The 23,930-nt window shown below is 47.9% G+C and overlaps 1 protein-coding gene across 13 annotated transcripts in view; it reads left to right on the top strand.

Annotated features, from left to right (window-relative positions):
* The window catches only part of LOC131484740 (uncharacterized), a 36,476-nt gene extending 15,676 nt beyond the window's left edge, over nucleotides 1–20,800 (top strand). For 11 of the 13 annotated variants that reach the window (XM_058683300.1, XM_058683309.1, XM_058683306.1 and 8 more), the window contains 6 exons: nucleotides 5,930–6,113; nucleotides 7,618–10,905; nucleotides 13,183–13,368; nucleotides 15,904–16,076; nucleotides 18,901–19,018; nucleotides 20,599–20,800. In XM_058683300.1, coding sequence (XP_058539283.1) covers nucleotides 5,930–6,113; nucleotides 7,618–10,905; nucleotides 13,183–13,368; nucleotides 15,904–16,076; nucleotides 18,901–19,018; nucleotides 20,599–20,787 — 4,138 coding nt within the window. In that variant the 3' untranslated portion in view covers nucleotides 20,788–20,800. The remainder of the gene's footprint in view (nucleotides 1–5,929; nucleotides 6,114–7,617; nucleotides 10,906–13,182; nucleotides 13,369–15,903; nucleotides 16,077–18,900; nucleotides 19,019–20,598) is intronic. The other 2 variants (XM_058683310.1, XM_058683311.1) reach the window with 2 other exon arrangements.
* Nucleotides 20,801–23,930: the final 3,130 nt, after the last annotated feature.

Below are 23,930 nucleotides of genomic sequence, written 5' to 3'. Positions count from 1 at the left end.
TGCAGAGCCTGACGCAGGGCTTGATCTCATGACCCCTTGATCTCATGATCTCATGACCTGAGCCAAAATCAAGAGTCAGACATTTAGCCAACTGAGCCACCCAGGTGCCCCTCTCCCTTTTCCTTTTTTTATTCATATAAAAAATATCTGTGTAAATCTGTCTATCTATCTCGTACTGTTATCTCCAGTTCCAATCTAATACCACAGGGTTCTTTCTTGCCTTCCCCTTTCTTTGTAGCTTCTCCAACATGAGAATCCTGGCTCTCATTATCCAAAATATGTCCACTTATCTGTTCAGCCCTAGTGTACACATTAAAAAGTTGCAAACTTAACCTGTAGCCATATGAGAAACAAATTGACTAACTAGAGGGCGGTATTTGTGTGTAATTTGTTTTGTTTTTAGTCTGACCTTATCCAGGAAAAATACTGTTCTGCAAAGTTACTTAGGTTAGTTCTTTTTCTTCCCAATCCCTTTCAGAGTTGTCATGTTATCCATTTGTAATCATAATAGTTTTGTACTGTTGCATTGCAAATTGCCACAGCTTGAAACAGTACATATTTATTATCTCACAGTGTCTGTGGGTCAGGAGACTGGGCCTGGGGCAGCTGGTCCACTGCTTTGGGTCTCAGCAGGCTGGGTGAGCTGTGTGACTCAAGTGTCAGAGGGGGCTGCAATAGTTGTGGCTTGGGTCTCTTTTCTAAGCTAACTGGTTGTTGGTGGAATTGTTTCTTAGGGTTGCAGAACCAGGGCCCTGACACACGGCCCTCTCCAGAAGTGGCAGTTTGTTTCTTCAAGGCCAACCAAAGAGTGTCCTTGCTGCTTCAAATCTGTATCACTCACACCCTCTTTTGAAGGCTCACCTGATTTGGTCAGGCCCACTCAAGATACCCTCCTTTTGATGAACTCAAGCCAACTGATTAGAGACCTTAATTACATCTGAAAAAATTTCCTTTTCCATATAACATAACTTGATCATAGAGTGACATTCCATCCTATTCACAGGCCCTATTCTCATGTAAGGAAGGAGAGGCCTATTATACAGGCTGTGTGCACCAGGGGATGAGAATTTGGGGGCCATTTTAGAATTCTGACAATTTTAGTAACTAGTTAAATTTATTTGTTCCTGTTCATGTTTCATTCTGGGTGTTTCCCCACATGCTGGTTGATTTTAAAACATGTATTTTTGGGGGGTGCCTGGGCGGCTCAGTCAGTTAAATGTCCGACTTCAGCTCAGGTCATGATCTCATGGTTCATGGGTTCAAACCCTGTGTCAAGCTCTGTGCTGACAGCTTAGAGCCTGGAGCCTGCTTCAGATTCTGTGTCCCCCTCTCTCTCTGCCCCTCCCCTGTCACACTCTGTGTGTCTCTCTCTCAAAAATAAACAAACATTAAAAAAAAAATTTTAGGGGCACCTGGGTGGCTCAGTTGGTTAAGCGACCGACTTCGGCTCAGGTCATGATCTCACAGTTCGTGGGTTTGAGCCCCACATCAGGCTCTGTGCTGACAGCTCAGAGCCTGGAGCCTGCTTTGGATTCTGTGCTCCTCCCATGCTCATGCTCTGTCTCTCAATAATAAATAAACATTAAATTTTTTTTTTAATTTTTAATTTTGCCCCTCCCATGCTCATGCCCCTCTGCCCCTCCCATGCTCATGCTCTGTCTCTCTCTGTCTCTCAAAAATAAATAAATGTTAAAAAAAATTAGAAAATATTTTTAAACATGTATTTTTTATTTTTTTATTTATTTTTTTTTTTTTTAATTTTTTTTCAACGTTTTTTATTTATTTTTGGGACAGAGAGAGACAGAGCATGAACGGGGGAGGGGCAGAGAGAGAGGGAGACACAGAAGCGGAAACAGGCTCCAGGCTCTGAGCCATCAGCCCAGAGCCTGACGCGGGGCTCGAACTCACCGACCGCGAGATCGTGACCTGGCTGAAGTCGGACGCTTAACCGACTGCGCCACCCAGGTGCCCCAAACATGTATTTTTTAAAATGTTTGTTTATTTGAAGAGAAAGAGGCAGAGAGAATGGGAGGAGCAGAGAGAGAATCCCAAGCAGGCTCCACTCTGTTAGTGCAGAGCTTGACTTGGGGCTTGATCCCACAAACCATGAGACCATGACCTGAGCCAAAATCAAGAGTCAGATGCTTAACCGACTGAGCCACCCAGTCACCCCTGAATTTTGAATCATAGTTACAAAGGTTTCCTGATACCAAGATTAAAGAGGCATTCACTTATGTTCTTTTCTAGTACTTGTATGTTTTTGATTTCACATTAGATTCCCTAATCCATTCAGAGTTCAATTTTGTGTATATCTTGAAATAGCAGTCTCACTATGTTTTGCCAGATGGCATTCCATTCTCCAAGCACTGTTTATTATGAAGTCTATTTTTACCCAAATAATTTGAGATGCCACCTTTATTTTCTCATGTGGGAGATAATTTTTAAAAATTAAATGCAGTACAGAGGTGCCTTGGTGGCTTAGTTGGTTAAGTTACTGACTGAATTTTGGTTCACAGTTCATGAGATCGAGCCCCACATCAGGCTCTGCGCTGACAGTGCAAAGCCTGCCTGGGGTTCTCTCTCCCTGTCTCTCCCTGCCCCTGCTTGGCTTGTGTGCGTGCTCTCTCTCTCTCTCTCTCTCTCTCTCTCTCTCTCTCCCTCACTATCATTCAAAGTAAATTAAAAAAAATACGGTACATTATGAATGAAAAGTTTTAGTGCTTCTATATGGCATTGCCTCCTTCTAGAGAAAATTTAATATATTCTGGTGGGCATTTAATGTAGGGAAAGGTCATGCTTATCCAATTGAAGCCTTGAGATGATTCAAGATGAATTTCAGTCTTTGGGAAAAGATATCTATTTCTCGTTTGTTCTTACTCTTGGGGTGTGGCCTTTGGGGGTCACAGCTGGAATCCTGGGGTGTTCCTCAGGCTTGCTTCACATTGACGAGACCCAAACTCTAATTTTTGTCTTCTCAGCACGTTAAGATTGCTGAAGTGGTGTAGCTACTGTTTTGTGCATGGCTTTTCTGCCTCGTGGCCTGTTACTCAGGAATAAGTCCTGGCTGTCTCTGCTGCCCTCTGGGTTTAGTAAACTACTTTATCCATCTTTTAGAACTGTTCTTGGTGAGAAGTTTAGTCTGATACCCTCATGGCTTAAAGCAGAAGGTTGAGAATGTTGATAATTATGACTCCAAGCATGATCTGAAAGATCATCAATAATACAATTCAAACCAGAGAGTAAAAGCAGAAAGATAGAAATCATGCATGAAAACAACAACAACAACAACAACAACAACAACAACAACAAACAGGGGTGGCACAGTCAGTTAAGCGTCAGACTCTTGACCTCAGCTCAGGTCATGATCTCGAGGTTCATGATTTCAGGCCCCGCATTGGGCTTGGTGCTGATGGTGTGGAGCCTGCTTGGGATTCTGTCTCTCCTTCTCTTTGACCCTCCCCACTTTGTACTCTCTCTCTCTCTCATAATAAATAAATAACCTTAAAATTTTTTTAAAGAAAAAAAATAGTAGAATTGGAGGACAGATCCAGGAGACCCATTTTGCAAATAATGGGGCTCCTAGAAGGATAAAAATGAAGATATTGAGGAGAGGACGTAATTAAACAAATGATGGAAGAAGATTTCCCTGAGCCTATTAATGACCCAAGTCTGTACACAAAAACTGCTCCCCTGTGGTTCTTGGTGAGGCTGAGGAGAAAAGATACACATAAAACATGTCAAAATTCCTGAACTCTAAGTGCTTTCAGACACAAGAAAAATGAATTACTTACAAAGGAAAATCAATTGGACTGGTATTTGGATTTCACACTTGTAACTCTGGAGGCCAGCAGGTGCTGGAATCGGGTCTGTGGGCGGCCAAGAGGAAAGTCACGTCAGATAGAATGGCCCCTTATCATTCCGCTCCCCTGAGCATAGGAAGGATGTATATAGTGCAGATGTGCAAGGATGTAGTCACTCTTACCACCATGTACCCCAACTGCAAAAACCAAGAAGATCAAGGAAAATAAGGATAAACAACACTAACCCACAAGCAGAAACCAGACCTCAAGGTAAGGGAAGATGAAGAAGAAAAGACCTTTGTACAGGACAATATCTTGGAATGCTTAATAGTCAAAATTCTAGGAAGAGAAGATACAATGCTGAGGGAAATTCCAATGGTAGCTTCAAATGAATAACATTAAATATCTCAGCCAAATCTGAAAGCAGGGATGGGAGTGAGGGGCAAGGGAAGGACAGAAGAATGTCTCACAAGTCTCAAGGAAGAGGGAGGAGCGTGGGGAAGTCCAGCAGGTCACCATGGGGTGTCTGCTGACATTCTCTGTATGAAGCATCTGTACTCAAGGTCCTATTAGGGCATAGTCATTTGAATCGCCTTAACACAGGACTCCACAGCCTCCTTTCACATATACAGCCCTGATCCTTGACAGTTTTCTCTCCCGTCCTTTTTTTTTTTTTTAACGTTTATTTATTTTTTGAGACAGAGAGAGACAGAGCATGAATGGGGGAGGGTCAGAGAGAGGGAGACACAGAATCCGAAACAGGCTCCAGGCTCTGAGCTGTCAGCACAGAGCCCGACGTGGGGCTCGAACTCACGGACCGCGAGATCATGACCTGAGCCGAAGCTGGCCGCTTAACCGACTGAGCCACCCAGGCGCCCCTCCTTTTTTTTTTTTTTTTTAAGTTTATTTATTTTGAAAGAAACAGAGTGCAAGTGGGGGAGGGGCAGAGAGAGAGAGAGGGAGAGAGAGAATCCCAAGCAGGCTCCACACAGTAGCACAGAGCCTGATGCAGGGCTCGAACCTACGAACCTCAAGACCATGACCCAAGCCCAAGTCAGATGCTTGACCTACTGAGCCACCCAGGTGCCCCTCTCCCCTCCTTTTAACATTGAGAAATGAGAAAACCCAGGAAGTCCAGCTGCATGGGTGGAAGTCCCAGTTCTGCCACTGAGCAGCTGCCAGGATGTGGCAGGTCATATTTACGGGCACGTCCACTGCAGCTGATGTGCAAATTCTCCAAGAGGAATTAAAAGTAAAGTAAGGGAGGGAGGCAGCTGTCATACATTCCTTCCCTCTTCCCTTTACCCCTGGTGTGTCAGCATTTTGCCATGCGGGGTCGTTTGGTTTGTGTGATTCTGTGTACTGGGAACTCAAGGGATATTTCACATGAGGGTAGCTGGGATGTTGGGAGCTGGCTGGGATGAGGGGCTTTGAAACTGGCTGCCACTAGATAAGGGACCAAAAGCTGAGAGGAGCTTCTCAGTGATTACTCCAGCTGGCACTCCTGTGTCTTCTCAGCCTGCAATTCCAAAGGCACAGAGCTCAGCCTCCTTTCCAAAGGATAATCATAAGGGAGCAGAGGACTTTTCTTGTTTTGTTTTGCATGACTGGGGATTACTCTTGAGAGACAAATGTTTCCATCACATGAAGACAGTTGCTGTGGACATCTGTGTTATGCAAAATCTCTCCTCTTGATAACATGGATTGAAATGACATTCTAGATATTTCTTTCTTACAAAAAGAGGCTTTTTTTTCTTTTGTAGTATTTATACATGTTCATTGCAGCAGCAGAGAAAATGAGAGCAATTCAAAAAGTAATTAAGCATATTTTTACATGCCAAGAAAAAAAACACAGTTTGATGATTTTCCTTCTAGAGAGAGAGTTCTCTATGCAGATCTGTACATAACTGAAAACAAATCACATCTTGCCATGCATGCCATTCTATAATTTGGTTTTATTTACTCAACACTATGTCTTGGAGAGGCTTCTATCACCATAAATACAGACCTACGTCACCAGTTTAAGGGCTTCATAGTACTCTAAATTCTATGTATCATAACTTCCTTATGGGTATATTTTTTTGTGTCACTGTATGTTGGCAATTCTGACTAGAGATGTGTCTGTCCAGGCTGGCAGGAGACTCTGAGGAGGAGTGGCTCTGGGAGGAAATGAGGCCTACTGCTGAGTCTCTGGTCCTGTCTGGGAGGAACATCGTGCTGGTGGCTCAGAAGCTCCATCTTCAGCCGGGATGTCAAAGCCACCAGGAGGAGCTAGTGACTACAGCTCAGCAGATCCTGGTGGACACCACAAAGGTGAGGCTGATATCAGACTGGCTAGCTGGTGGGTTGGACATAGCTCATTGCTGGGAAGCATGGATGGGGCAAGTCATTCCCACAGTGGATGCCCCTGCAGAGAGAGACCTCTGCCCAAGCTTCCGGCAGGATCACAGCACAGAGTTCATTACCAATTTAATAAATGCTAAGTGTGGAAGCTGCCATGGGGAGCTACTAAATTAGGGTCTTTTAAAAATATTTTTCTTAAAAATCTTTATTTTTGAGACAGAGAGAGACAAGAGTGTGAGCTGGGAAGGAACAGAGAGAGAAGGAGACACAGAATCCAAAGCAGGCTCCGGGCTCTGAGCTGTCAGCACAGAGCCCGATGCTGGGATCGAACTCATGAACCACGAGTTCATGACCTGAGCCAAAGTCAAATGCTTAGCTGACTGAGCCACTGAGGCGCCCCTAGGGTCTGTGGTCTTAAACCCATGTGTGGCACCTCATCCCCACACTTGGCAATCAACCCCCTAATAAGAAGTTATCACTGAGGGACTCACTTTTCACCTTGCCCTTGGCCAGGAGCTGTGGGGGAACATTTGCTGAAACCTCTGCAGGTCTCAACCTATTTGGCAAACCCGGCTCCAAAGTGAAACCTCTGCTGTTAGGATCTCCCGAGGCTAGACCAGCCTGTTGGCCTCCCAAGACTCCCCATTTTCCTAACATTCCACCATATGGCACAACTCTTTTAGGTTGGGGCATTGTTCCCTGTTAGGATCTATATAATATTATCACAGTATTATCAGCATTCATCATTAAAGCTTTCATAATGTGGATTATTGTTGTGTGTGGTGTGTGTGGGGTGGGGGGGGATGAGGAGTGTTGGCAACTGAACAGATCCTCATTAAAGTGAGATTGGAAATGGGGACAAAGCCCATAGAGAGGCAAAACCATAGGGCTTTGGCACCTGCTGATGGGAGTAGCAGAGGGGAAGAAGGGAGGGTCTTGGAAGTGTTTGGGTGCCAGCTCTGTTGCAGGGGATGAATAGAGCCATCCAGGAGGGGCAGAAACAGGCTAGGAAAGATTCTCAGAGTCACTTCCTGGACAGGCCATCTTTCCAGCCTCCATCATCCTCATCCAAATAGTAAATCCTTCCTGAACACTTTGTGGTAACACGTGGGTTCCCAAATAAGACAGTTGGTTGTACCTCTTCTGACCTGGAGATACTCAATCCAAAACCAAGTTGGACCCCACATTAAATGTGGGTCAAATTTAGGAAGCCTTACGTTTTCAGTTAGGCCAAATATTTTCCTTAAACATCGCTCCTAGATGACTTGTTTTGGCCCTGACATTCTATACTATTTAGCCTTGGGATGTTTGTAAAACATGGGGTGAGGTTGATGGGGTGAAGGGGGTGGCAGGGGGTGAGGGGGCTGGGGGGAGTGGAGGGGGTGGGGAGGGAAAGCAGCTGCCGTTGCTTCTGCTATAGCTCCAGGAACATGCCGGCATTTTCAAGCTTCTCTTCCCCTGGCTGCCCATACAGGTCCTGCTCCTAGAAGACGCGGCGATGGCGAGGAAGATAGTGCGGGCGGCGGGTTGGTGCCTGACCTGCCTGGACGCGCTGGAGGACGCGGACGACGCGGCCTCGCTGCGCGGCCCCTTCGCGGACCTGGCCGCCTCGCTGCTACGCCTGGGCCGCCTGACTGCGCACGGGCCCGGGGAGCGCCTGGACCACGCCGGCCGCCTGCTGCGGGGCTGTGTCCCCGCGCTGCTCGAGGCCGCCCGCGGCCACCTGCAGCGCCCTTGTGACCCGCAGCTGGCCGCTTCCCAGCGCCACACTCTGGCCCAGACCAGGAAGACCCTAGGCGAGCTGCTAGCGCAGCTGGAGCCCAGCGCCGCGGCCCCAGCGGCCAGCGCCCAGACCGGCGCGCTCACCTGGCGCCTGCGGCGGCTGCGCGAGCTTCTGTCGGCGCCCGGGCACGAGCGCATGCGCGGCGGCCCTCTAGACGCCCTGTTGGCGGCCATAGTGTGGCACTGCATGCGTCTGGCCGCCTGCTCCGCACCGCCAGAGAGGCTGCGCCTGGTGGCCCGCTGCGGCCAGCTGCTGGAGCTGCGGAGCGCCGGGCGCCTGGGTCGGATCGACAGGCATCCGGGAGAAGGCCGGGCCTTCGGGAGCCTGGAACCCGGGCAGAAGTGTGCGGAGCTGCAGGCCGCCACTGAGGCTCTGTACCAAGGAGTCCGCTCTGGGCTGCTGCACCAGATCCTGGACACGTTCACTGACACGCAAAGCCCTCTTCAACGACTGGTCCAGGCCGCCTTGGCCACTCGCCCAGTCAGCTCCCCGTGTGATGGCCAGGCCTTGCCAAAGAATCTCCAGCTTTTCCTTGCTGCTTTCCGTGACCAGGCCAAGCAGATGCTCAGAGTGGCTCACTTGGTCTTGGTTTGCTGCCCTCGACAACAAACTGGCAAAGACATGGAGGTCACCATGGCAGGCCTTTGGGGGCTTGTGGTCAGAGTGCAGCAACTTTTCTCACAAAGTCCCCAAGGATCTGGTCTGGACTGGAGCCCAGCTGCCTTGCAGGCCCTGCTTCAGGCATGGACCAGGGCATCTGAAGGCCTGTTGGCATGTTTTGATGATGTTCTCAATATTCCTGAGTTCCTGAGTGTGTCCATTCAAGAAATGACCAAGCACTTGGACTTCTTTAGATGGGCTTTGAGAAAGGGAGATTCCAGAGACTTTCCCCAACTTGTGGCATATTTACAGGGTCGGGCCACTCACATAGTGCAGGTGATGAGCAGGTATGTGGACCAAGATCGAGATCCCATTTTCCGGAATGGCCTGAGAGTCTTGATCCAGCAGCTGGAGCAGTCTTCCCTGTTCCTGAGTGCAGCTGCTGAGTGCTGTTTGGGTGGGCATAGTGCTCAGGGCACAGAGGTATTTTTAACCATGGCAAAACATCTGATTTGTTCAGCCCAGAGCATCCAAGAAGGGCTGGATGGGACTAACCACCCAGATATCCTCAGCCCGCTTCGGGACCAAGTCCAAAGGTTTGACACTGCTAAGGAACAACCTTATTTTATTCTCCCCAGCCTCCAGGACACCACAACTCCTGCACTGGAACACCAGGGAGAACCTGGGTTGGGGGAAAGCAATTCAGGCATCTCCTATCCACTGAGGAACAATCTTTCCCACCCTTTGATTCCTGACATGCATCTACAGAGTGGGGACCCTCCACTACCAGCCGTCAGCAAATTCATCGTTGCTGTAGAGAGCCAGAGCCACCAGGCAGTGACCACAGCTAGCACCAACCTGCAGGAACAAAACGCTGCTGTGGATGCAGCTCAAGAGGCCTTGGCTGGGGAGGGACCGCTGGGGTCAGAGGGGATGCCTGGACTCCAAGAAATCCCAACACTAACACCTTCTATTGTTGACCTAGGAACAGAGATAGAACCTTGCACGACTGCTAGAACCGGTGGGCTTCCGGAAGTGGCTCTCCAGCTGTCTGGGAGACCCAGGGAAACCGGGCAGGGCTTGGTAGCCAGGGCTGGTGACTGGTACCCTCTGTGTCAACAGCTCTTTTGTCACAACGCAGCAGGTGATCTTCTAGGGAACATGGCAGTGTTCATGGAGCTGCAGCAGAATTTGGCCTCAATGGTTCAACTAGCAGCCAAAAGTGAGCCTGTGGATTGGGGTAAGAAGGACCCTGACTCAGCTGGGCATCCAGAAGCACTTTTACAAATGCAAGGCAGATTGGAGGAGGTGGAGACCCATGCTAAACAGCTGTTGGACAAGGTTCTGGTTTTCGATAGCCTCCAAGCCCCTATGTCATGGGATGAGAGCTTTGAGGATGGGTGCCTTCGATGGTCAGTGGCTGTCCAAGACCTGCTCCAGTGCATGGAGAGACTCAGCAGGAGACAAGGCCTGTTCTTACTGCCCCTGCGGCGGGCCGTGAAGGACCAGCAGGGACTGCAGGAAGAGTTGGCCCAGGCAGCAGCTGTTTCTCAGAGGCTACTAGAGGCTGCCAGGCTGTCTGGCCTCCTGTGTGGGGACGTGCAGATAAAATGTGAGGTCTCATTTTTGTGCAGGGAAATCCATGTGCTCACAGATGCTCTGCTGGATGTGGCACAGATCCTGGCCTCCTCCCCCAAACCATCTCCCAGTCTGTCCACACGCTTTGAACTCCTCTGCTTGGAGCTCTCCTTTCAAGCCAAGGCCCTCACTGGCCACCTCAGCATCATCAACGCAGACTATGAACATGTCTTCCAAGATGCCTTCTATCCAAGGCTCTCTGTCTGTAAAGAACCTCAGGCCAGGCCAGAAAGCTCTCTGGAAAGAATGGTGTCTGGTATCCAAGCTGCACAGGGAATTGTGGCAGGAAGTCAAGAGTCTGGGCCCTGCCAGGAGGGCCTTCTTAGGGCTCTGGAGAGCATTTTTGTCCTCACCCAGGAGGTGGCCCAGAGGGTCCCAGTGCTCCAAGAACACTCAGAGGAGTGGAGAATGCACACCCTGGACTGGCTTCAGTGGGAGTGGGCAGCCAAAGCCCATCATGCCATGGCCCAGCTCCAGGCCTGGAAAGGTGGTCACACCAAGGCCTGGGCACTCTTGGCCCAGTGCCTGAAGCCCATTGATGAGACGGCAGTGATGAAGCCCAGGGATGAACAGGCCTCTGCCCAGCCCCAGCTCCACTGTGAGGAGGGTGCCTCAGGAGCTGTTGCAGTGGGCAGTGTGGATTCTCAGGGTGCTGCCCCAAAAGACACCCCAGGGAACTCAGGGGGGGCCTGCACTGTGGACCCAGACGTCACTGGGACAATTGCAGCAGACCTGGACACGGTAGGACTGCCAGCATCTTTCCTTCTCCCCCACCACCGCCCTCTTTCTAGTAACCAAAGGCCACTGCCAAGTTCCAGAAAAAGCTGTCTTGGTGCCCACGTGTGTAATTCACATCTGGCAGGCAGCACAGTACAGCCTTTGAGAGCCTGAGATCAGGAATCAGACTGCCTGGGCTGTGCCTGCCTCTGGCATTTCCTAGCTCTGAGACCTCAGTGAAGCTTCTTAGCTACGTTGGCCTTCAAGATTCTAGTCTAGAAAATGGGAATATTGATACTCTTCTGACAGAGAGTAAATAAAAGCTTCCATGTAAAATACTCGCACTTGTCTGGCACATAGGAAGGGTCCTCTAAGTAGTGGCTATAATTACTGACCTATGTGAAGTTTTTCCCCGTTGGCCCAACTGGAAATGGTCCCCCTTTGCTGTGACCGACAGTACCTCTCCTGTGGGTCAGGCTGCTTCATGCTGCCTGCACCAGTGTGATGTTACCTCCCTGTCCCAATCAGGGTTCTTTTGTTTGCAAATGGCGGGGATCCAGCAGGAAGCAGTGCAGGCAAAAAGAAAGATTTATTAGAAGGGCGCTGGGTCTGTTGAACACCTTCCACACATAGTCATTTCCTTCTAAGGCACCAGACAGGACAGTCAGCCATTGTGGAGCCCAAACATCTGATTTACTTATACCGGCTATCACCAAAGTAGGTTGGCAGTGCCCAAGAAATTCCCTAGCAAGCGTGCTCAGCCCAGCATTTTATTCACCACTCGATCTGTCCCCTCCATGACCTCATGCTTGGCTGCATGGACCCTCCCAAACCCTTCCCTGGGCCTTCTCCCAACACAAAGCCCATCAGACCATGTGCCCCCACCCCCTTACTCTTCCTTTTTCTCCCTGAAGTGTCATTACTATGAGAGGGGACCCTCTTCCCAAAGTAGTTGGGAGGAGAGCAGACACAGTGCCTTTTTCCCTACAGCCTAAGGCCTCTTGCCTCAGATTCCCAACCCGCCTAACAGAAGGCTGATGAACAGTTTTGAAGAGGCAGGGAATTATTAAATTGAAGAAGCAACAAGAAAGGATAGCGAAGCCAGATGACGCCTCAATACGCACAAGCACAGAGGGGCGTCTGGGTGGCTCAGTGTGTCGAGCCTCTGACTTCGGCTCAGGTCAGGATCTTGCTTGTGGGGCCTGCATCAGGCTCAGAACTTGTATCTCCCAATTTCGATAGAATTTATTATCATGTTCAAGACTTCACACCTTTCCAACAGTGACACCTAACAGTTATATCCCTTCTGAGGCATTAGTATGCTGCACTGGGGGACTGGAGAAAAAGCAGGGCTGGGGGCAGGCTCGAGGTCCCTCCCACCCTTTTCCCTTCCCACCCGCACCCAGGGCACAGCCCTTGCCCTAAGGAGCTCAGGATCTGACAGACGAGGCAGAGAGAAATCAAGGCCACTCTTGATCCTCTGCTATTGGATTTGCCTCCAAGCCAGAACAACTTGTCTCAATTCCAGAGTCTGGAAAAGGCTTAGGGGAGGCTCCACGAAGGGTCCAATAAAAAAATCACCAGGCCTAGTGCTGAATGCCCTGCCCACTTCTGGGTGCCAGCGGTAGCTCTCTTTCTCACTAGAAAATTAACAAGGAAGTCCATGGGAGAGAATTCCTAAGTATTCATATCAAAACTGTAAAGTGCTTTCATGTAGAATGATTGGTGAGAAAGTGTCTGGGTCCCAAAGTTAGAACATTCAAGGATTCCTGCATTTCCTCAAGAAGCTGTAAATTCTCCCATGTAAGGCCTAAAACTTGACAGAAGGAGAGAACAGGTGGTATTTGAACCGTACTGGGATCCCAGCATGCCAGGTTTCTGGATGAACAGAGCCTGGAGGAATAGGGATTCACTGTTTCCCTACCCACATGGAGTAAACTGCCTGGAGCTGCCAGCATGTGGGGAATCAGCAGGATGGGAGGGACCTCTTGACTCCCACTCTTCTTTTTTTTAATGTTTATTTATTTTTGAGAGACTGCATGAGTGGGGGAGGGGCCGAGAGATGGGGACAGAGGATCTGAAGTGGGCTCTGCGCTGACAGCAGGGAGCCCGATTTGGGTCTTGAACTCACGAACCATGGGATCATGACCTGAGCTGAAGTCTGACGTTTAACCGACTGGGCCACACAGGCACTCCGCCCACCCTTCTTCAAAAAGTGGCGAGAGGGCCCTTGATAGCAGCACAGGAGTTTCAAGGCCTGAGCATCTGGAGTCTCATTAGCTGTACCCTGTCCTTTGGCAGGAGCAGCCGCACAGCCCAGCACCTGGCTCCACAGGCCCACTGGCCTGGCTGGGCCCTGAGCCGGACCAGCTGCTCCCGGAGGATGGCGGCGTGGAAGGGGGGAGCAGGATCATCCAGATTACCCGCGAGATGGCTACAGAGGTGCTCCTGATGGCTCAGAGTCTGAGGAGGAGAGGACCCGTCTTGGTACTTGGCCTTCAGCGGGCAGCCGTGGTGGCAGGGCTGGGTACCCTGGGGGAAGAGAAGCCCCCGACTGCTGCCCTGCAGGAGGTGGGCCAGGCCAGGCAGGGCAGCTCCCAGAAAAGAAAGACCACACTGTGGACTAGTGGGATTGTAGCATTCTAATGTGCTGTCTTCTTCCTCTGTCTGGGTGTGTCCTAGAGTTCACTTCTCTTTCTCCCTTTCTTTTGTGCTCAGTCACTAAATCTTGGTCTTACGGCACCAGGGAAGGTAATTTGCCGGAAACTGCAATTCAGTAAAACCAAGGACTCATTCATATCCCCAGAAGGATGAGCTGAAGGGAGCTATTTAGATTCTTAAAAACTCCCCCAAATGGAAATAACAGAGCGGCACCCTCCTGATGGATAGCCATTCAGGGCCTGCGCAGCCTAGAGGGGGAGGGGGTGGCTTTCCACTGGCTTTTGGAGACCACCTGCAGTGCTGTGTGGCCGTTCTAACTCTCTTTAGTCCTCTTCCTGATTCAAACCCAGCAGCCACCACACCCAAGGCCCAGACCTTTCATTGCCCTGCCCAGTTGAAACAGTCCCTTTCTCACAGGGTCGTTACATCACAACGGGCAGTGGTTACTTCCTGCGACTCCCATTTTCTTTCCAAACATCTCAGGTATTCTAATTTATATAGGACTTGGGTGCTGGTGGTGCTGTGTGGCTGAGGGCCCAGGAATATACTAATCCTCTCCCCCATGGAGTGTTCCCTGGGGAAATGCACACATAAGGGGAAATGCCAAAAGAAAAATCAAATGATAATTTTAAAATGTTTGTTTCGAGTGAGCATAAGTGGGGGAAGGGCAGGAAGAGAGGGAGAGAGGGAATCCCAAGCAGGCTCTGCACTGACAGTGACAGGGCTCATCTCACAAACCGTGAGATCATGACCTGAGCTGAAATCAAGAGTCGGCCACTTAACTGACTGAGCCATCTGGCACCTCAAATGATAATTTTTAACAGTGAGGCTAGTGCCTGGTAAGATGAAGTGCCTCTGCAGAATTCTCCCACAAACCTCCCAAATCTCAATGTTAATACCTCCCAGATTTTAACAACCAAAGTCAAACAGAGAAAAGAATTTAAAATAGCTGGTGAGGGGCGCCTGGGTGGCTCAGTCGGTTAGGCGTCCGACTTCAGCCCGGGTCACGATCTCGCGGTCCGTGGGTTCGAGCCCCGCATTGGGCTCTGGGCTGATGGCTCAATGCCTGGAGCCTGCTTCTGATTCTGTGTCTCCCTCTCTCTCTGCCCCTCCCCCGTTCATGCTGTGTCTCTCTGTCTCAAAAATAAATAAATGTTAAAAAAAATTTTTTTTTAATTAATAAATAAATAAATAAATAAATAAAATAGCTGGTGAGGGGGAAACTGGCAGCACAGGGGTGGGGGACGTAAGGTTTCCTGAAGCAGAACGTCAGATCCCATGACATTAATCTAGAACCCACCATGCCAGCAGCTCTTCAGCTCAGAGCTGGAGGAGATGAGGAGGGAGGTGGGAAAATTGGAAGACGGGGTCCCTTGGAGAGACAGAAAAGGTAAACACTTCCTTTCATGGTGGAGGTCTGCATACGCTTACTCTCATGTGGTTACTCGCATCTCTGAGACCTCTTCAGGGGAGCCCTTGCCCTTCCCACATGGAGGTGATCTCATGGCAGACTTGCCACAACAGTTTCATGGCAGCTCACATCTTCGTTTGCTCAACAAATACTTGTGGAACATCTTCTGTGGGCCAGCAGAGAACAAAGGCATTCCTTAGTCATTGTCCAGCCTGGGGGGGGGGGGGTGTCTCTCACCCTTCCCTACCAGATTCTTTTATTATTCTTTTTCATTCTCATCCTAAAGACCAGTGATTCTGAAATCAGGCCATCAAACCCACACTTAGCACATTGAGAGAGCGAGTGGACGCAAAGAGCTTGTCTGTGTCTGTCTTTTATCTATATTAGTTGCCTCAACATACACCATTATGTTTAAGATTTTATTTGGATAAAAGGCGCTGTTTTCTGTCACCCATTAAGGATCACTTCCCATCTAAGAAGCTGTGCGTGTAGCTGTAGTCTACATGTACCTTTGCACCTTTGTTGCAGCCAAGATCACCTTCAACCTGGATGTTCCCCATACCTGGACCTTCTTAGGGGCCCCATTTCTGCCCTAGGCCTGCTGAAAACTAACCCTGAGCCAGTGCAGGCCACAGCCCCCATGGGAAAAGGGCTAGATCACGAACAGGAGGCTGGGCTGCTTTCCCTTCAGCAGTTCCCCCACAGAAGCAAGGGCGTGGACGTCTTCATTCTGCTGGCTTTCAGGAGAGTAAGCATCTGAGTGGCTGGTCTTGAAGTCTGTGGAGGAGGTTCGAGAGCTTATGGTTTTAGACCAAGCTAAGACACGTTCGCTCTGGGGCTGAAGTACATTGTGCTAGGCAAGTTTGGGATGCTTTACGATTTGCCGCTGATTTCTTCTGGAAAACCTGTGAGGGCTTTACCTACTTCTGACTTTCATCTCTTTGATACAGACCAAAGATCAGCTCATTACCTCTGCTAGGAAAATCGCGACTTCTGGACAAAACTTCGCCAGGCTTATCCGCATCATCGCCAAGAACTGCATAGATCAAAGATGTTCCCAGGAGCTTTTGTGTGTGGTAGACCAGATTCAAACAATGAGCAGCCAGCTCCGCATCATCTCCAGGTAGGGAACGGTTTTGGTTGTGACTGCTGTGCTCTGCTTTCTCAAGAGCCAGAGGGAGGGCTTAGGCAGTTCTTTTTCTTTTTCTTTGTGTATACTTTTAAAAATATTTCCTTCAGGAGCCTACATTTATGTTGAGGGTACTAAACAAATGTTGAAAATATAGGGAAGTATTACAGAGGACAAAAAAATACATTTTTAGCCACTGTCATTTCTCCCTTTATCTCAAAAATATTAGATCTGGTAATATACATAAGAAAGGAAAAAAAAGATTGAACATGGAAAACTAGTTCCTGAGGAGGTGTGAACATAAAGTAACCATAAGGGATGTTTAAAACCCAAATACATCAGGACTTCTGTTCCCCTTCAAGGCTCCCCTTGCTTCACAGTGCTGTGCGCCTGCTCCAGCGGTCCTACGCCCTCACATCACATCAGAGTTTCATCTGCAAACGTAAATGCCTGATCTCTACTTTATAACCACAGTTAAATTTTGACCATTAGTTCTTTTATTTGTTTTTATACTAGGCATATTTAACCAAAAAAATCAGTTATCTAAAAATACATTAATTACAAAGTGAAAGCACCATGAATGTAATCGGCCTAAGAAAAACTATACCAGTACACGGCTTACATTAAGATTTATTCACTTAATGTGCTCAGACTTTGGAGTTGAGCAGTTTTTATTAATTGTCTCCTTATAACAGCTTTTGTGTTGGTAATATAGAACATCATAATGGCAGCATGGAATGGTTTCATTTCACCCTGAGTCTCCTGATACCTGCATTGGCACATTTGTCAGTAACAAACTTGTATTCATAATATTCTTTTTTTTAATTTTTTATTTTTTAACATTTATTCATTTTTGGGAGATAGTGAGAGACAGAGTGTGAGTGGGGGATGGGCAGAGAGAGAGAGAGAGAGAGAGAGAGAGAATCTGAAGCAGGCTCCATGCTCTGAGCTGTCAGCACAGAGCCTGATATGGGACTCGAACTCACGAGCCATGAGATCATAACCTGAGCTGAAGTCGGACACTTAACCGACTGAGCCACCCAGGTGCCCCATTATTCTTTTTTTAAGTTTATTTATTTATTTTGGGGGGAAGAGGGCAGAGAGAGAGAGAGGGAGGGAGGGAGAAAATCCCAAGCAGGTTCCATGCTGTCAACCCAGAGCCTGACACTGGGCCTGACACTCAAACCCCCGAACCATGAGATCATCAAAACCAAGAGTCAGATGCTCAATTGACTGAGCCATCCAGGTACCTCCTGTATTTGTAATATTCTTATATTATGGGAAAGCTTGATAGCTAAAACTATTATCAGTCACTGTGAGGCATAAAGATAACATTGCTAAGACCAGGGTATATAAATTTTTTAAATAATTATATAAAAATAAAATGTGGCTACTCTTCTCTAGGAAATAATATTTCAGGTATATAATCATCTCAAGGATAGCTACTCAAACTTTACTGCTTAGGACACAGGAACTGCAGTTAATGTTAGCATTTCAGTTATGGGTCATGTTATAAGGGTACCTGGGATTTGTTTCAATCAGGTATGGTAACACCTGCAAATGTGGAAAGGACTTTCTTAGAGGAAGAAGATTCCCAGGAACAGGAGGCATAGCATGCCATACAGGACCACACAGGAAAGTGCCAGAGTTGGTCAAAAAGCAGAGGGAGCAAAGGGGAAACCTGACGAGAGCCTTTACTGGAGTTTTCGTGGGAAAGAATGGGCATGGCAGGGGAAGCAGGCAAACAGATTTCCGATAGACTGGATTGAATATTTTCAATGAGCCCTGGAGTATGGAGATTATCTCTAGTTGTCTGGTACCTAGCCCTGGGGCAGGGCTATGGCCCCAAGGGTAAGAGCTCCACAAAGGAGGTATTCAAGACAGGACTTTGCACTGGCTAGTTTGTAGGTATAAGTGCCAGGAGTCGTTTACTGACTCTCTAAGAAGCGGCTAACGCCACAGGGGTGGTCTTTCCAATGTCAGTAAGGTCCTAAAATGTCAACGCATCAGAAATACAGAAAATAAAAAGACATGATTAATACAGGTATATTTATCAAGCTCTCAATCCTTTAAAGGAGGTGAATTTCACAACATCTTTATTTACCTTTGTAGGAAACAACTTGTATAACTAAATCCAGTTACATTCACTATAAAACAAATATCATTGAGGTGTATAATTTAATTAGGAGGTACCGGTCTGATCTTTGAGTAGAATGGTTTCTTTTTTTTTTTTTTTTTTTTTTTTTTTAATTTTTAATGTTTACTTATTTAGAGAGACAGAGACAGAGACAGAGCATGAGCAGGGGAGGGGCAGAGAAAGAGGGAGACACAGAATCTGAAGGAGTCTCCAGGCTCCCAGCTGTCAGCACAGAGCCTGATGTGGGGCTCAAACTCAGGAACCAACCATGAGACCATGACCTGAGCTGAAGTCGGACACTTAACCAACTGAGCCACCCTGGCACCCTGAGAACTATTAAGTCCTGAGTACAATTGTATGCAAAATTTCTTGTTGCCTTTCTCATACACGGATGTTGGCATTTGTTCTGCCACGTCTCTTCAGTTATTTTCTTTAAAAACATACTTCTTGTTAATTTGTAGATACTGTCCAATTCATACTTTCTTAGTACTAAAACATAAATTTTATTTTAAAAATGTTACATTTGCCTTCGGAACATTTTTTTTTCCCCCAGAGTAGTCACTGTAAATGCATCCCAGCGTTCTGGAGGAGTCTCACATTGTAGAACCTTCCAGTATTTATTTGAGACGGCATCTCTTCCCTGGTGTAACATTGTCTGCTTTCTTCCTGTAAACTCTCAAGTGTAAAGGCCTCTCTGGCAAGAAGCAGGTCCTCTGAAGAGCTCCTGCTGGAAAATGCTCAACAGCTCCTCCGGGCCGTGTCCAAGACCGTGAGGACCACAGAAGCTGCAAGTCTGCGGGTAAGTGCTGACCCCATCTGAAAGTGGCCACTGGCAGAGACTACACACATATGGCACCACGGCTCTGGGCCACAGGCAGAAAGAAACATTTATGAAAATGTAAACTCTGGGGCTTCTGGGTATCTCAGTCGGTTAAGTGTCCAACTCTTGATTTCAGCTCAGATCATGATCTTACAGTTTGTGGGTTCGACAGGGAGCCTGCTTGGGATCCTCTCTCTCCCTGTCTCTCTGCCACTCTTTCTCTCTCTCTCTCAAAATAAATAAATTAATTATTTAAAAGAAATTGTAAACTCCATGTGCACTTGTGATGAGCACTGGCTGCTGCATGGAAGTGTGGAATCACTATATCGTACACCTGAAAATAATCTAACACTGTGTGCTAACTATACTGGAATTCGAATTAAAAAAAAAAGTAAACTCCACGAAGCCACAGACCTAGAATTGTGGGCTGGTGCATGGAGGTGCTAAGTAAATAGAATGAGAATTTCCATTTCAAGTTTAAAGCAACTTTGTACCGGCTAAGCTCAAAGAGTACATTGAATAGACATGCATTTGAAAAATGGGCATAGTTTAGCTAAGGTTCCAGAGTCTCTTGAAGGCTGAGCTCTTCTGCTTAGGCCTGGCCCCGAGGGAGCTGAGTCCCTCCTTACTGGCATGGCCACAGTCCCAGCCTCCCACTCACCCTGCAGCACCACCTGAGGTGGGGCAGTCCCCACAGCCCAGTCTCCTACCCACTTGTGTGCAGGAGAACCTGAGGGCAGGGCTGTGTCCTTACCGTGGGCACCTGTGTCCAGGCTCTGCTTAGGCCACTGGCCAAAGACCCATGGATAGTTTGCATAAACCAAAATGAAGAAAGCAAGATCCAAAAGGAGGCAGAATTTGGGGTAGAGAGAGCATTTTTAATTGGCTGCATTCTCCGAACATTCGATTCTGACCAACATAAGATCCTTTGTTCTGTTGTGCTTCTTTCATGAGAGAGGGAATGGGTGGGCTTTAATTCAGAGGATCCCTTCAAACACAGTTCCTTGATCTCTGTTCAATTAGAGCCAGTGGTGCCTGGCCTGACTCAGTCAGAAGAGCATGTGACTCTTTTTAAATTTAATTTAAAATCTAATCTAATCAAAAATAAAATAAAATCTAATCTAATCTCATTTTAGAGAGAGCATGTGAGCAGGGGAGGGGCAGAGAGAGAGAGAGAGAGAGAGAGAGAGAGAGAGAGAGAATCCCAAGCAGGCCCCACGCTCAGCATGGAGCCCAATGCAGGGGTCAATCCCATGACCCTAGAATCGTGACCTGAGCCGAAATCCAGAGTTGGATGCTCAACTGACTGAGCCACCCAGGCGCCCCAAGAGCATGTGACTCTTGATCTCAGGGTCATGAGTTTGAGCCCCATGTTGGGTGTAGTGATTACATACATACATACATACATACAAGGAAAAAAATTAGGGCCAAAATGTCAGAAAATGAGCTCCACCGTCAGTCAGTGGAGTCTGCTAACTAAGCAAAAGCTCATGTCAGCTGACCTTGGGAAGGTGTGCACAGTGTCCCCCAGGACATGTAATTACCTCTGTCTCCTCCAGGGCTTGAGACAGCCTTCCTCAGATCCAGAAGAACTGGAAGTTGCTGCCTTCTGTGTGCAGTGGAGAAGAAAACTGCTAAGGCACAGACTTCGAGAAACCTTAAACCTGGACTATGACGAGCTGGGCCTGCGAAAAACAAGCACAGAAGGGCCCCCAACATTAGCAGCCCTGGTTCCAGAAGCATTCTAAAGACTGAGAAATACTCTCTGAGTCAGACTGTCTATTGATGTGTGCCTTGGCCCTGAGATGGGCAGCCCAGAGTGGGGAGTGACTCTTAGGCTGAAATAGGCTCACATTGTAGAACCTTCTACATGGGGGTTGGGCAGCTGGGGGGGGGGGGCAGGGGCTAGGCCTTGCACAGAGCTGCCTTGGCAGTCCTCCCAGTGAGGAGGAATGTCCCTGGGCCCCTGGTGAGGCTGATCCCCTGGGAATGATACTTTAGTTTCTGGGCTTAGAAGGAACATCACATGTAGACTGTAGGAGGAGGGGGAAAAACATCGATGCCCTGTTAGCTTAAGCCTTTATTAAGGTGTTGCAAAGTGAGAACAGTATCAGTTGTGCAGGAAGCCAGGTACTGAAAGATGTGTAGGTTACACTGGGGAGGTCAGTCAAGTTCAAGGTATGGGGAAACTGAAGTTTGTGTTAGCCTGGGATGAGCTCCCTATAAGGACTGGTTTGCGTGGCTACTTGAAGATTGGTTTGCATTTTCTAGGATTTTTATTAAACTGGAATCATGTAATAGTGTTCTTTCCTACCCCCCCCCACCCCCCCCCCCCCCCCCCCCGGCTTCTTTCCTTCAGCATGATCACTGCAAGATGATCCTTTTCAGATGCTCAGGACTCTTGGCCATACTTAGGTCCCAAGATTTCCTCCCAGGTTTTCTTCTGAAAGTTGGATGTAGAGATTTATCCATTTTATTTATCTTTTTAAATAACCAACTTTTGATTTTATTGACTTTCTTTCCTAGATTTCTGTTTTCTACTTCATGGATTCCTTCTCTTTAATATTTCTTTTTTTTTTTTTTTTTTAATTTTTTTTTTTTTCAACATTTTTTATTTATTTTTGGGACAGAGAGAGACAGAGCATGAACGGGGGAGGGGCAGAGAGAGAGGGAGACACAGAATCGGAAACAGGCTCCAGGCTCCGAGCCATCGGCCCAGAGCCCGACGCGGGGCTCGAACTCACGGACCGCGAGATCGTGACCTGGCTGAAGTCGGACACTTAACCGACTGCGCCACCCAGGCGCCCCCTTTTTTTTTTTTTTTTAATGTTTTACTTATTTTTGAGAGAGAGAGAGAGAGCACATGTGAGTGGGGGAAGGGCAGAGAGAGAAGGGTACAGAGGATCTGAAGTGGGCTCTGTGCTGACAGCAGTGAGTCCAACGTGGGGCTGGAGCCCATGAACCAGGAAATCATAACCTGAGCCAAAACCAAGAGACACTGAACTAACTGAGCCACCCAGGTGCCCCTCTTTGATATTCGTTATCGTGCCTTTGCGCTTAACTTGTTCTCCTTTTCAAGTTTCTGCATGTGCAACCAGAGATCATTATTCTCTAGCATTCTTTTCTATTACAGGCTTTTACTGCTGTGATTTCTAAGCACTACTTCAGCATTAGCCTCCAATTTTTATGGTTTTCTTTCTCATACATTCTAATTTCCTTTTTGAATTCTTTGTTGACCATGGATTATCTGCAACTGTGTTATTTAGTTTCAAAGTATTTGGGGGGAATTTCCAGGTATTTTTTTCTGTTTTGATTTCGGATTTAATTCCTTTGTGGTCAAAAGACATTCTTTGTATTATTTGAATCCTTTTAAGTTTACTGAGTTTGTTTTGGGGCCTGGGGTATAGTTTATCTGGATACATGTTCCACGTGCAGTAGGAAAGAATGTACATTCTGCTGTTGGTAGGTGGAGTCTTCTATGAACACCAGCTGGGGCAAGTTGATCGACTCTGTTGTTCAAGTTTTCCATGATGTTCCCTGATGTTCATTCTACTTTTTCCATCCATTTTGAGCAAAGGGTATTGAAATCTGCAACTAGAAGTATGAATTGCCTGTTGGGTTTAATCTCTCTTAAGGGTGACTGTCCTATGCTGCCTGGGGTCCAACTCTGAACTCTATTGTTTTGTATGTTTCATCTGGCTGTTCTGGGGATGAAGGGTGTGTGTGTGTGTGTGTGTGTGTGTGTGTGTGTGTAACCTAGCCTCTGTTACTCCCTCTTGGCCAGCAGGGGAAGTATTTGTTTCTCTTTTCAAACTACCTTTTCTCTGGCTCATGTTTGAGTCTCCTTTTTCAGAAACATTCCCTGGGTCTTCTCCTGCTATTCAGAACCAAGTTCCAAGAAATATTAATCTATCACTGCTGTTTTGTTTCCTTACCATCCACCAATCCTTCAAAACTCTGGCTTCATTTTTCATTTTTTTTTTCCAATTTGTCAGATGCAATGGGCTCTTCTCCGAATTTGGTCTCCCTGAGTTCTTGACTGGTCCAACTCCAGGGACCTCTTGCTTCTTGACACTCTCTCCTCCGTGGGCCTCCTCTCTGCAGTTTTCCCCTTTGCTGACTGCAGCTTTTTATTCCCTTTGCTCCCTTCCCCCACCTCCACCTGTTCTCTCCTCCACATTGTCACCCTTTATCCTCTCTAATTTGCAATTTTGTTTAGGTCTCTTTGTGGCTTCAAACCCTTTGCCCCAAGCACAGGGGAACCAGGAGCCAGACTGCTGCCGGCTCTTTGGCCCTTGCTGAAGAACCACTGCACGTCAGAGCAAAGCGTTTTAAGGATAGGCTTGTCGCTTCAGGCATCCGGTCTCTACCCCAGTGCCATGGTGGGGAGGGAGAGCCCTTCCCAGTTGCTCCAGACAGTTGGGAGGGGAGGCTTTTGGAAAGGCCTGTGAGGGAGACAGGTACCAGTTTGAGGGTGAGGTGAAGCTGGGTTGAATCTTGCCACAAGGATGGGATCTGTATCGTGTGTGTCTCATCTGTTCACCCCTGACACCTAGCACGGAGCCCAAAGCGTTCAGTGTTAGAGGTGTGCGAGGGATGGGTTTGCTACTCCATCTGTGAGCAGTTATCCAACATGGCCTCCAGATGGCGATCAGACTCAGCTGTCCTGCCTGTAAGGGGCTGAAACACGTACAGGACAAGTTCCTCCCTGGAAGAGAGGGAGCATTGCAGCATTGGGTCCTTCTCCAAGCACCCTGTGGCTCAGCGGCCACGAGAAGTGGCACCCGGCCACTGTAGTTACATGCTTCCTGCATCTCAGTCTCCTCCATTCAACTGTAAACTCCAAGCCCATCTGCCCCATTTGCGTCTGAATCCCCAGAGCCTATTGTGG

This window comes from Neofelis nebulosa, chromosome 9 (assembly GCF_028018385.1).
Source record: "Neofelis nebulosa isolate mNeoNeb1 chromosome 9, mNeoNeb1.pri, whole genome shotgun sequence".
NCBI classification, from domain to species: domain Eukaryota; kingdom Metazoa; phylum Chordata; class Mammalia; order Carnivora; family Felidae; genus Neofelis; species Neofelis nebulosa.
The sequence above is the reverse complement of the archived record's forward strand: the minus strand, read 5'-3'. Positions and strand labels throughout refer to the sequence as shown.